Genomic DNA, 13,958 nt, shown 5'->3' with positions numbered 1-13,958 from the left:
TAAAAAAACATAACAGTAATAGATAATAGTAGAAAGGAGGAAGAATAAGAAATATAATGAAATATGTATACTTTCACAAGTATACAGAAGGGTCCTCAGGAAACGAGTGAGACCTGCTCAAAGAAAAAACTCAGACAAGAAACTGGATGCCCTCCAATGAGGATGTCAACAACCTGCAATGCAGAAGTGGCATCTGATGATTGTAGAGTAGCATCTGAAAGATTGGATGCGTAGCAGCTGACGAGTCAACATGTCAGTCAACACAGCAGTCTCTAAGTCTACCCTTCTTCTTGTCTTTGTTTGTCTTCATTTTGAAGCTTATTTTGCCCTCTCTCGTCAGCATCGTCCTTGTCGCTCACGTCTCTCTTGGGTTCAAACAGGAAGGGATGCAGATTATATGGTTTTGCACCGCAGGGTAAAATGAATGGGACTGAGTCCAACCTCATGAATGGACAGACACTTTTGCGATTTAAACAACAGTGGCAGCCTACGAGTAAAAGTTTTTTACAATTTTAATCAGACTAAGATATGTTGAGAGATTTTATCATTTTTATGTAGCTGGTAAAAATATTTATCAAGTAAGAAAATAGTGTCTTGGTAACTGGGGATCCCTTTAAGAATGTTTTCAACATTTTTTCATTTCTTCATATCCCTCTTCCCATTTCTCGTCTCGCAGATTATTTTTTGCTTCTTTTCAATCTATGTTAATATTTTGTTTTTACTATTGTTACGTAATCTTTTAAATTCAATCCAGATCCATGACTGTTTAGTTAGTTTATTTTATTAATTTATTAAATAAACAACTTTTTTTCTTTTAAATTCTTCCAGCGTTGAGTCAATAACAACATGTCCTTGAGCCTCAGATGTTTTCATGGATAAATGATCTTAAATAAAGTGTAACATGCACTTTTCTCAAATATTCTGAAACTGAAAAGTCCTCTCCGACTTTTTGTTCCGATATGTTTAAGTGTGGTTGCAATAAATATGTCCTTTTATATGACACCTTTATAATGAACTCTCATGATTGAGATTTGCAGTTGCAACATGTGGTTGACTACTTTTAAACCTACCAGTGGCCATGTAGCCTTAAAATTAGTGAGTGTGATTGCCAAGCGATTTTCAGCATTTGAGCTCATCTAGTGGAGTGTCGCAGCCATCAAACCTCATACTATTTTTTTCAGGACAGCCTGGAGCTTAAGAGGACATGCTCTGTGCTTAAAAGCAAGGCTGAGAACTTCTATCTTTATTCATTCTCTATTCATTCTTTCAATTTCAAGTTAGATAAAGGTTCTGGTGGTTGTGTATTGCTTGGAGGCAAATGTTTAGCTAAATTAAAAAAAAAAAAACTCAATTTAAATTTCATTTGTTGAGGAAGTGCCTGGTTATTTATTTAGCATTGAACTTTAATTGATTTGTGATTAAAAAAAGAAACCTTGGATAAATCAGTTTAGCTCAATAGTCTTACACAAACAAAGGGGAAAAATCTATTTAGTAATGTGTGTATGTGAAAAGATTGGATACCTGACAGGGTCTCAATTGACATCTGACGCAAGATGACATCAAAAGCTCCATATCATATTTTACACCAATGACCTGCTTCATACGACCGGGTTTGTGAATAAATAAAGTGACCCAGTGAACTATTAGCTTGTGAACACCAGTGAAGCTATATTTCTGCAACCTTGAATCAGCCTGACCTTCCATTTTCATACAGACTTTAGTAAAAGAAAATGTTTTCCAAATCACTCCATCAAGTGTAGTCAGATGTACATTTAGAAATGTGTTCATGTAATACCCGATATATTGTTGAAAATGTGCAGTAGAATTACAGATACATTAAAAGTAATTTCAAAAGGTCATTTAACAAAACAAGCCACCTAAAATATGTCTATAAGTAATTGTATTTCCAAAAAACTATTTGCCAGTATTGGAAAAGGCAAAAAAGATCATTTAAATGTAAATTTAGATTTTCTTTTAATGCAAATATTGTCTAAACCCTCAGTGCTGCCATTTGTTTTTTCTATTTTTTTTTATTTAACATCCTTACCCCAGCTATGTCCAAACCCTGAAGTTATCTGAGTGTCCTCTCATCACAATACATCATTGATTTTTCGCTAAGGGTTTTCCAAGCAGAAGAATATTCATGATCATTCACTATAAGCGTTCACCTTTATTTCTCTTCCCATTAGTGTCCCTTCCTGTTGGTCAGGAGTGTAACAAGAAACCAGCTGTCCAAAATTCCATTTGCCTGATACATTTTTGTAAGCTTTTAGGAAGATGGGGATTATAATTTGAAACATTGCTTACAGTAGATACACACACAAGTACAATAGTGTCACTTCATCATTAACACAATGGCGTAAGTGCTGTCCTGAAGAAACAATGCCAGCATAGTGCTGTTTCAACATGTTAGGAACTTTTGAGAGCCCAACCCTTGCATGGTGTGTTGGTGTCCCCCTTCCTAGAAATGCAATGCAGCTTCCCGTTGCTAAGGTAACGTGAGACTCTACACTGTATTCCCCCAGGTTATCCTCAGATTGTCCACAGGCGTGGGGTGAGAGCTCGTCTAATGAGGCTCTTCCCATGTTCCTCAGCCAAAAAGTCATCATCCAGTAATCAAAGCAAGTGGCTCTCTCTTGCTCTCTCTCTTGCTCTCTCTCTCTCTCCCTCTGATTCTCCTATCATTGTCTAAGATGCTTTCCCTTCCAGTGTCTTCTGCTAGAACGGGGGTTTTTAGTCACACATGATTATTCTAACTGCATTTCAGTAATATCTTTCAGTTATCTTTCAGCATTCTGTGTCCCCATTTCACAGAGCACATTTTGTGGTTTTTGGTTGTGTGAAAAGATATGATATTATGCTCTGCTATATGCCTAGCCCATTGTTCCCTATAACTTTTACGGTATTTCATGATTTACAGGTTGCCGCCAAATGCGAAAGAAAGAAGTCATATTGTAGAATAGTTTTATTATAATTACTTTGAAAATCCCAAGTAACACAAGACAGCATGCTTATCTCACAGAATCATTTGACACTGCACCCTTCTCAAAGTGCAATAAATGAGACCATTTAACCTGTGATAGGACAACCATATATCAGTTGCACAAGCGTGATTGATGAGGATGTTAGGTTTTGGTGTCAGGCTACCAGAGGAGTTAATAAGGTATGTAGACACTGTCTTTTTTCAGGTGATTGTGCAAATAAAATGTGCTATCAGGACAGTGCAGACAATGTCTGGACACCATCTGGCATGTGATAAAATGCTTCACAGGGTTAAGTTTCATTGTCACCTCCTTTACTGACACGCAATCATTTCTTGTGTCACATTTGTTGTGAAAGAAGAAAGGGTGCAAATTTGTGTAAATAGCAGAATCCTTTTATGGTGAAGAATGAATTTGAAAAAAAATGGATTTGAATAGGTTTCCTGTGTTCTAGTAGTCTATTTAAATTTTCTTATTAGTATTTTTTGCTGTTGTTTTTTGTGCTTCAAGAAAAAATCCAAAGTAAAAAAATGTGAAGTAGACAAAACAGTAAATTTTTGAAAAAGAAAAAAAAATACCCCAACCTGAATAGGAGTCACAAATTCAATCCTCAAAGTGGATTTTTTTTAAATGTTCCATCTGACCCTCCTCCTCCTCCCATTCTCCAGACAGCATTGAAGATGAGCTGGAACTATCTGCAGTTCGCCATCGCCCAGAGGGTCTGGAGCAGCTTGAAGCACAGACACGTTTTTCGCGCAAGGAACTACAGATCCTTTACCGTGGCTTTAAGAACGTGAGTGCCATGTCCGACTGCAGCTGGAACATAAAGTATGTCATACATAATGCAGCTGTGGCCTTTGTTTATTCCTGTATAACTCCATATACTGGACATCAAAACCCTGTTTCCCTTTGATTTTTTTTTTTTTTTTACATCTCTCTGTAGTTGACAGGTTGACGTAACTGGGTTTCAAAAGAGATGTAACAATGAATTCTGACGACACACCTTAAAAAGTGTTAAAAAAATTGTTTTATTGCTGAGTCTTATTAATTTTGTTCTAAATGGTATGTCAATTTGTGCTTAGCAGAGAAAATTACTGTTCTGTACATCGTTCACTGTGCCAGGTATAATTAGGTCAAACATCAAAACCCACTGTGCAGGATATGTGATGAGCAATCCAGGTCACACAAAGTCCTCAAGAGCTACCCATATGAAACTGCACAGCTCGATTGTCACCTCTGATGTGAAGTGTAATGAGATAACCCAGAATTAACTCAGCCCAAATTGTCTGGCAATGAACGTGGGGAGAGTTGTGTGATTGTTGAATTCCCATGTGGCTACAGTTTCCTGTCAAGCCTCTGCTGCACCCCAGCCAAATCCCTACAAAGCCTGCCTATTAGTCCACTTCCACTTGACTCTGACAGAGGTAAAAAAGTGCACTAATGAGGCCTTTCCTTGCCACCCCCTCCAAGACTCAGGATGAGGATAAGCTTTTAATTTTCCAGACTCATCACTGCTGTGTAAAAAGACAGATACAGTACAGACAGAGAAAAAATTTAAGAATAATGGCACTAAAATCACAGCGTCTAAATAGCTTTTGTTTGGTCCATCCACAGGCTTTAGCTCGTTTCTATCTCTGCCAGGGTCAAACAGCTCATCTCTGTCCCTCCCCAAACAGGACTGGCAGAATAAAAAAAGCAAGCTTTTAAGGTTAGCCAGACTAATAGGAGCTGGCATGGACCCCATGATAAGAAATGTGGCCATTTGTCCTTAATGTTCAGGGTTTTGAGGCAAATCAAATGCCTCTAATGCAGGCATCAGGATGAGGTTGTTTGTCTTGACAGCAGACTTTAAGAATCATTTACTTGTTGTGCAGGTGGTCAAGGAGGAGCCATGCCTCAAATCTCGTAATATGTCTCACAAGGACAAAAATAAGACCTCTGAATCTTAAGGTGGAATGTGAGTGAGGATGACCTTACATTTCAGACTGGAGCTTTAACGTATGAGAGAATCCATTGTTTCATAAATCCCCTGACCGCAGACCATGTGAAATACCAATATTGTCCTCATGTCTGGCTCAGTCTGCTGGCCTTTCACAGTTCACACTCCAGGACTCTGCCTCGGGCATTAGATTAAAACCCTTGAGTTTTCTTTTTCCATCTACTATGGGGCCTCTGTTCACAGGTTTATTTCCTTCACACTTATTCCCACTTTGCTTTGTGGGTCACAGTAAGAAATTTCACGCCGGGATGATATTGCATGTATTTGCGATTTTATTTTCATGGATGAGTTAATTTTACAAGCATATCAAATTAAAACAAATGTATCTTTCCAACCTTGGAAATATTCTAATGAGATTTGCACTGAATTATTTTCAAAATGGAGCAACATCTGAGAGCAAATGTTAAATTAGGCCCTTATTATCATAATACTCAGGATACAGATTTTGTTATTTAAATATTTTTTCTTCAGGACAAATGGTTCAAGTTACGGCAGCCGGTTGACAATAATGGTTCCTTGAATTCGAAATGTTAAACCTAAAATTGTAAAATATCCTGCATCATTGACCCAGCAATGGATCCATTCATCAGGAATTAAGTTATAAGGGATATTTCAACCTGATAGGATGGAAAAAGAGAGAGCGAGAGAACAGATAAACATCTCATACTGATAACACCAGAAGGGCTAACAGCTAGAAGGTTCTGGTGACAAAATATAATAATGGCCTCAATATTCATGAAAGAAACAATGAAAAATAATAATGGGAGCCTGGCAGGACAGTATCAGTAGATCAAGCCATACCTCCACCTCAGTGTACAGGGACTCGGGAGAAGACCACAAACAGTACAATATTAATGCCTGCTGTTGTCGGTATGATAGCTCAAAATGTTAGCATTATTTAATAATAATAATTTATCCTTTATTAATTCCCGTGGGAAAATTCATTCTCTGAAATTAATCCATCATGGATGAACCATGAGCAGTAGGCTGCTGTCGACCAGCGCCAGGGGAGCAGTTAGGGGTTCATTGTCTTGCTCTATAACACTTCGACATACTAGGAGTCAAGAACCAGGAATGTTCAGTTCCAAAGACGATTGCTCTACCTCCTGCACCATGCCATCCCTGAAAGATACATGAAAGATAGAGTTTTGCCCTGAAAGATACATTTTTACATTTATTTAGCTCAAAGTCAATGGCCTTTATGATTGTAGTGGATGGAAAAAGTGTAAAAAGAGTTGCAAACTCTCAAAGACCTTGGTATCAGCAACATATGAATGGAAGGGTGTGTTTCGTCAAAGATTACCCTGACATGGCCTTCAATGTGTAACTTTGAAAAGATTTACAGTGCACCATATGGCACATGACGGTAACTAGATAACAGTCTGGCTTCATTCTCAATTGAAAAAGTGTGATGATTTACAATCAGGTTATTTTGGTTCTTGAGTTTCAGTGACCTTTAGATCTCTTTTCGGTTAACAAAGAACTAACAAGGTTTAAAGTAGAAGATGCAGAGTTGGAACTCAGCTATACGTATAAAACTTTCCCCCTTCATCTGTGTGTTATCACTGTTGACAGCTGTAATTGCCCATCTGTGCACCGACACACTTACGTTTGCAGCATCTCAACACAAGAGGGGAAATTTTGCATTTTAAAAGCCCTTGCCCTGAAGATCTTAATTGCATGTCATTTTACTGCACCTTCAACAGATGGTTGACTTTTGACAACCAGATAAGTGCAGTGTTTTAGGACATAAACAGTATTCTAATTAGAAGAAGCTCAACTCAGTAACAAAGAGGTACCTCATGTCAGATTTATGTCACTGCCCTAGAGAAAGTTCGCTTTTATAGAAGATATATGTGAAATTGTTTGGGAATCAGAGAGACCTTAAGCAGTATTTCTTTGTTTTTTTATGGGGAGAGTTTTATACAGTTTAGAAAAAAAAGTTTGTCTTCAGTCCATGAGTAATGCTATTCTTAAATGTCGAATAAACAGGAAACTACTGGCAGCTCCCAGGGTAGCATTTACCCTGTAAACAGAAAAAGAGGGCAGTAAATCTCACCTCTATGGATGATGTAAATGTAACAATCGCCACAATTGATTAAAGAGGAAGTCTCTCAACAAATTCTTCATTATTTAAAGGATCACAAAGCTGGACGTACACTATATGGCCAAAAGTATTGGCGCACCCATCCAAGTAATCGGAATCAGGTGTTCCAATCACTTCCATGGCCACAGGTGTATAAAATCAAGCACCTGGGGAAGAAGACTGTTTTTTCAAACATTTGTGAATGAACGGGTTGCTCTCAGGAGCTCAGTGAATTCCAGCATGGAACTGTGATAGGATGCCACCTGTGCAACAAATCCAGTTCTGAAATTTCCTCGTTCCTAAATATTCCACAGTTAACTGTGAGCTGTATTATAAGAACATGGAAGTGTTTGGAAATGACAGCAACTCACCCACGAAGTGGTAGGCCACATGAACTGACAGAGCAAGGTCAGCGGATGCTGAGGCACATAGTGTGAAGAGATCACCAACTTTCGGCAGAGTCAATCACGATAGACCGCCAAACTTCATGTGGCCTTCAGATTAGCTCGAGAGCAGTGTGCAGAGAGCTTCATAGAATGAGTGTCCATGGCCGTGCAGCTGCATCCAAGCCACACATTACCAAGTTGGATGCAGCGTGTAAAGCACACCACAACTAGACTCAAGGGTAGTGGAGACGCGCTCTCTGGAGTGACTCCATCTGGCCATGTGATGGACGAGTTTGGGCTTTGCGGTTGTCGGGAGAATGGTACTTGTTTGACTGCCTTGTGCCAAGTGTGAAGTTTGGTGAAGGGGGGATTATGGTGTGGGGTTGTCTTTTAGGAGCTGGGCTTGTCCCCTTAGTTCCAGTGAAAGGAACTCTGAAAGCTCCTGCATACCAAGACATTTTGAACAATTCCATGATCCCAACTTTGTGGGACGAGTTTGGAGCTGGCCCCTTGATTTTCCAACATGACAATGCAGCAGTGTAAAAACCAAGGTCCATAAAGACATGGATGACAGAGTCTGGTGTGACTGAGCTTGACTGTCCTGAGAGTCCTGACCTCAAACCGATAGAACACCTCTGGAATTAATTAGTGCAGAGACTGAGAGCCAGGCCTTCTTGTCCAACATCAGTCTGTTACAAATCTGCCTCTGGAATAATGGTCAGAAATTCCTATAAACACACCTGAACCTTGTGGACAGCCTTCCCAGAGGAGTTGAAGCTGTTATTGCTGCTATGGGTGGACCAACGTCATATTGAACCCTATGGATTAGGAATGGCATGTCACTTAAGTTCATATGTGAGTTAAGGCAGGTGAGCGATACTTTTGGCCATATCGTGTATAACTCACATAGTCAGGGGTACTATGTGATAGAAGACTATCGGCCAGAATAAAAGGAAAGGTGTACAAGACAGTGGTGAGACCAGCGATGATGTATGGACTAGAAACTGTTACAATGACCAAAAGACAGCAGGCAGAACTAGAGGTTGCAGAGATGAAGATGTTGAGGTTCTCTTTGGGAGTGACCAGGATGGATAGGATCAGGAATGAATCTATCAGAGGGACGGCACATGTTCGATGTTTTGGAGAGAAGGTCAGAGAAGCCAGACTGAGATGGTTCGGTCATGTACAGAGAAGAGATAGTGAATATATTGGTAGACGGATGCTGGAATTGGAGCTGCCAGGCAAGAGGTCTCGAGGAAGACCAAAGAGAAGATTTATGGACGTAGTGAGAGAGGATATGAAAGTAGCTGGTGTGAGAGAGGAAGATACAGAGAATAGGGTTAGATGGAGAAAGTTGACTCGCTGTGGCGACCCCTAACGGGAAAAGCCGAAAGAAGAAGAAGAAGAAGAGAAGTGTATAACTCAAAAATAAGCCAAGTAGCTTTTTTTTAGCAAGTAGCAATGTAGGGAGAGTCAGCACTAAGCACTTCGCCACCATGCACATTGCTTACATGTGTTCCTTATATGGTTCAAAACCACACTTTTTTTTAGATATTATGTAGCCTCGCAAGCATCACAGTCTACAGCAGATTTTCAGATGTAATTCCTGTGTTATTTAGTCCATCCATTGTTTGCATAGTGCCTCTTTTAATATCACTGTATAAAGTCTGGATGTGGTTCTGCTTTCTCAACAAAGTGTAAAGTTGAAACAAGCAAGTGCTCATTTCACTTCCCAAACTTCCATGTAAAATAGATTTGCCCCCATGTCACAAAATAGGAGTTATGTTTTGAGACAAATGAGCAGTTGGAGAGAGCCAAGGGAACTTAAGTAGATATCTTTTCTGCATCTCCTCAGCTTTGAACAAAACAGAATCTGTTCGGAGCAAAAAAAACAAGATTTTCATCTTTATATTCACCCTAGCTGCTCGCTTACCTAAAGCAATGGACCATTAATGAGCAACATGAAAAGAAAAAAAGTCTTTCCTGCTTGAGTTCACTCAAGCAAAATCAACTTTATTACAAATCAACAATATGACACCTTATTGTTGAAAACACTTTCAGACGGAGGTGGTTTGGCCATGTACAAAGGAGGGATAGAGAATATATTTGTAGACGGATGCTGGAATTGGAGCTGCCAGGCAAGAGGTCTCGAGGAAGACCAAAAAGAAGATTTATGGACGTAGTGAGAGAGGAGGATACAGAGAATAGGGTTGGATGGAGAAGGTTGATTCGCTGTGTTGACCCCTGAAGGGAAAAGCCGAAAGAAGAAGAAGAAGAAGAAGAAGAAGAAGGAAATTGTTGAGAACACTTTACCATGCTACAGAGCAAATATTTATCAAATTCAGATTTGTGTTTTCTGAACATCAATTGAGTGCTTCATTAAAATGTCAATACATTGCTTTGAAATCCCCCTGATATTAGCAGAACAGGCATTGCTTTTTCCCTTATTTCTCTTTTTTGGATATCTAGTGAGACTCTTATATGTGTTTTATTGTCAATTATGCAAACTCAGTTCCTTATCTTTTATTTCCTTTTAGAGCCTCCACCATGCCCCAAGAAACCTCTGTTTACTTGTATGGAATCTTTATTAGCAGAACATTTCTCTCTGTTTCATGATTTGCATCCCAGCATCAAACCTGCAAAACAACCTGTTTTCATAACATTCTGCTCCATTCAAGGACATCCGCCTATTTGTTTGTCACTGTTTCTCTAATATTTCAAACAAAATTGGAACACTTGGAGTCTAGTGCCTCAAGGCAGGCGTAGGTAGGCATTTTGAATAGCTCGCATGAATTTTACAGTGTGTTTAACATCAAAAGTATATTTAACAATCTGATAGATTCATAGTTGAAAACACACCCCAAAGGGAGGTCTCTGTGCAGATGAGACACGGTGGTGCCACATGAGCTGCTCTCCTTTGCTGCCGAGAAGGCCTTCATCTGCTCTCTAAACCTTCACTCCCATTACAGTTTATTAAATTACTTTAACGCTGGAGGAATCACTTGTTAATGGTTGTAATTCCGACTCCATGAATCCCCTTTGTCTCTGCAAAAAATGTCATTGCCTTGTAACTGGTGGTAGCACTTTGGTCAAAAAGATTCTTAACAATGCAAGTATTTACACTGCCTCTGCATGGCCACAAAGAGTAAGTGCATTGTTAGAGAAAAGTTTTTTTTAAATCATTATCCAGAGGTATGTAGGAATTTGCAATCAGTCTTTAAGTAATTACTCAAATTGACTGTGCATCAGCGTGATATCTGTTAACTAATTCCTATCTTCTCAGCTACACTGCCTGTCCTTGTAACCTTTTTTTGAAAAGTTAGAGCAAAGGTTTACTGGAGTCCCTGACAATATAATCAGAATATTGTATATTATAATTTTAAAATTGTGTTTTATTGCTCTTTTCAGTTGCAAAATTTTGGTCTCGGAGGGCGAAAAAGAGCAATCTAGGTCTCAGTTTAGGGTTTCTCAGTCACTTATGCAGTAGCAAAATACAATTTGAAGCAGATTGATGGACCATGGATGTCAAGTATCTTGATTTGAACATTGAGCAAAGCCCATCACTCCTTCAAGTAGTGCTGTTAGCTCTCGGCACACACACTCTTGAGGAAATGGTTTGTGGTAAAAAAAAAAAAAAAAATGTGTACTGATCATGGCGCTGTTTGGAACATCTTGAGAATTAAAACCTACAATCTGGGTTCTGAGTGACATGTCATTTTTATTATTTCTTTTAGGAATGCCCTAGTGGGGTTGTCAATGAAGAGACATTTAAAGACATCTACTCACAGTTCTTCCCACAAGGAGGTTTGTACCCTCTGATTTGTTTTTGCTGCTTGTGTTGCTTTTATCTTTTCCTTTACACGTTGAAAAACACTGCACTCAGCTCACTCTTGAAGATCATCACGAAACATAACACTGAGACAGCCAGGTTGAGAAGCAAGACATTGTCAGCTTTTATTATTACACAAAGACTCTCTGAGGAGCAGAATAGAGAACTTTGAGAGACATTGATAAATCTGCTGGGTGAGAAGAAAGGCAGATCGATAAATACAGTGATTTAACACTCGGGTAAGAAAGATAAAACCTTTCGGCGGGCATCATGACGCAAACCACCCCCTGGTAGAAATTGCATTTCATGTTTTTCAGAAAATGAATTGACTCTTACTTTGCCCACCTCCTCCCACCCCCACGGCTAAATGCTAACTGCAATTGTTGTTGTTTCTCCATAGATGCTTCAACATATGCACATTTCTTGTTCAATGCATTTGATACAGATCATAATGGCTCTGTCAGTTTTGAGGTAAGGCTTTCACTATGTTTGTAATGTAATCACTCATGTAATCAATCACAGTATTTTTTCAGTTGGTTTTGGTTTTATGAAAATAAGCACTTTTTTGGACATCGAATGTCAAATGTGCTCTGTCTTTTTAAAGACAAATTGCTTAGCTGGGCGATACAATCTCAATGATTGGCTTCACTGTTTTTGAAAATTCCCAAGAACTCTTGGGAATCCTGTTCTAATTCTTTTTGCTGATCATCTTGGCGACCAGTGAGCAAAAGTAAAGGAGTGATGCATTATAATTAGAGCGACTGAGCTCTGTGCTTTTACTAGGAGTTGTCAAATACTTCAGCCCTTGCCAACAGTGAATTTCCCACACACATAAAAACGTATCAAAATTAATATTTTCAAAGTTTACAGACTGCAGACCCCTGAGGCTTTTCACTTCAGGCATATGCAACCTGCAGTCTTGGTGATTTAAATTTGGTTTGAGCAAATTTAATTGAGATTCTATTATGAAGTGATTAATATTCATGAAGGGCATATATTTGCATAGTAGGACAGAAAATGTGCTTTTACACAAGCTTCGTGGGGTAATTTGAAGTCCATTCTGAGCAAAAGTACAAGGATTCCCAGAGGAATGACACAAATAATGAATGGGCTAATAATTTGAATAATAAGGTGTTTGCTCTATGGCTATTGCACCCTCTCTCTTTCATATTTGACTCTTACTAATAACTGACACTATCCGTGTACAGAAACCATGATCGTAAAACTGAAAACGGTCAACGTGCTTATAGATTTCATTTCAAATGTTGGTTTTATGTCATCGATGGACAAACGCCATTTCCCCTTGCGACTCATTTTCATAAATGTGCTTTTTTTTTGCAGAATTTTGTCATGGGCCTTTCCATCCTTCTGCGTGGCACCATCCAGGAAAAACTCAACTGGGCTTTCAACCTTTATGATATAAATAAAGACGGCTATATCACGAAGGAGGTATGGTATGCTCCTTCAAGCAAGAGGAACACTGGGGTCTCACTTAAGTTTGTTTTTCTGAAACCACACCTAACTAATGTGTTTCTTATACTTTTTTAGATATTTCTGTCAAATTTATCCCAAATATAACATTAATAGCATGAACTAGTATTTACACTTAAATGGTCATTCCGATGTTTTGAATATTATAAACAATGTCCATGGTTTTTGATTCTGCTGTGGTTGTAACTGATGTTGTCACATCAAAAGCATGTTTTCGTTATTACAGTGAAATAAAATCTTCTGTCTTGTAGGAAATGCTCGACATCATGAAAGCCATCTATGATATGATGGGAAAATGCACGTATCCAATCCTGAAAGAGGAAACGCCTCGACAACACGTAGAAGTATTCTTTCAGGCAAGTTGTAACATTTGTTCTGTACACAAAGACACAATTAACACATCACATTAAAAGCAAGCTTTCCTTTCTTGCTGAATGAGTTTGATTGAACAACGTAATCACCACAATGCTGGGAATCTGTGCGGAGGGACGATAGAGATGCAGCTTGTTTTGTTGTATTGAACATACTGTATATTCAATCATTTTCAAGTTTTAATTAGTAGTATTGATTGTATGACATGTTCTTTACAGTCTCCCAATTCTTGGTAAAATATCCAAATACACATTTTGCCCTTGTTATATTCGCCAGACACAGAGATGCCATGTCTCACTATATACCCTGCTTTAATATCTATTTTTGAAATAGACTGTGATACAATGATAGCATAATGCTGATTGAAGAGGACCTGATTAAAGAGACTAGAAACCATATCATTATTTGAAGAAATGATAAGTGAAGGTAAAGATGGAGTGAGAAACGTTTGAAAAGGACCACTACATTGGCTTGATGTCCCACGTTTCCCTCTTTCATTTCAAACTTAATGATAATCAATCTCGAGCAATGGCTTGACTGTTATCGAGCGGCGTGACAGTTGGATTTTTTTTTCCATCTAAGACATAAAAGCAAGTTTTAGCATTTTTCATAATCTCATAAGAGTCCAGTCCACAAAGTGACTACATTTCTCTCTGTTGCCTCTCTCATTGCAGAAGATGGATAAGAATAAAGATGGAGTGGTAACCATAGATGAGTTCATTGACTGCTGCCAAAATGTAAGCCAGAGCCCCGCTACATCTCTGCTGTCGCTACTGTATTCACTTTCTCATCAACCTGTCTCTGTTTGTCCACA

At 38.8% G+C, this 13,958-nt stretch overlaps 1 protein-coding gene across 7 annotated transcripts in view; it reads left to right on the top strand.

The window, feature by feature from the left end:
• The window catches only part of kcnip4a (potassium voltage-gated channel interacting protein 4a), a 142,792-nt gene that overhangs the window by 126,060 nt on the left and 2,774 nt on the right, over positions 1–13,958 (top strand). For 5 of the 7 annotated variants that reach the window (XM_086165391.1, XM_086165390.1, XM_086165392.1 and 2 more), the window contains exons 2-7: positions 3,650–3,774; positions 11,187–11,256; positions 11,682–11,752; positions 12,623–12,730; positions 13,024–13,128; positions 13,819–13,881. In XM_086165391.1, coding sequence (XP_086021517.1) covers positions 3,650–3,774; positions 11,187–11,256; positions 11,682–11,752; positions 12,623–12,730; positions 13,024–13,128; positions 13,819–13,881 — 542 coding nt within the window. Of the gene's footprint in view, positions 1–2,525; positions 2,622–3,649; positions 3,775–11,186; positions 11,257–11,681; positions 11,753–12,622; positions 12,731–13,023; positions 13,129–13,818; positions 13,882–13,958 lie in introns of all 7 variants that reach the window. The other 2 variants (XM_086165387.1, XM_086165386.1) reach the window with 1 other exon arrangement.

Source organism: Fistularia commersonii, chromosome 19 (assembly GCF_037954325.1).
Source record: "Fistularia commersonii isolate RoL2024-O1a breed Wild chromosome 19, RoL_Fcom_v1.0, whole genome shotgun sequence".
In the NCBI taxonomy this organism is placed as follows: Eukaryota; Metazoa; Chordata; class Actinopteri; order Syngnathiformes; family Fistulariidae; genus Fistularia; species Fistularia commersonii.
This window is presented reverse-complemented; position numbering and strand designations above follow the sequence as displayed.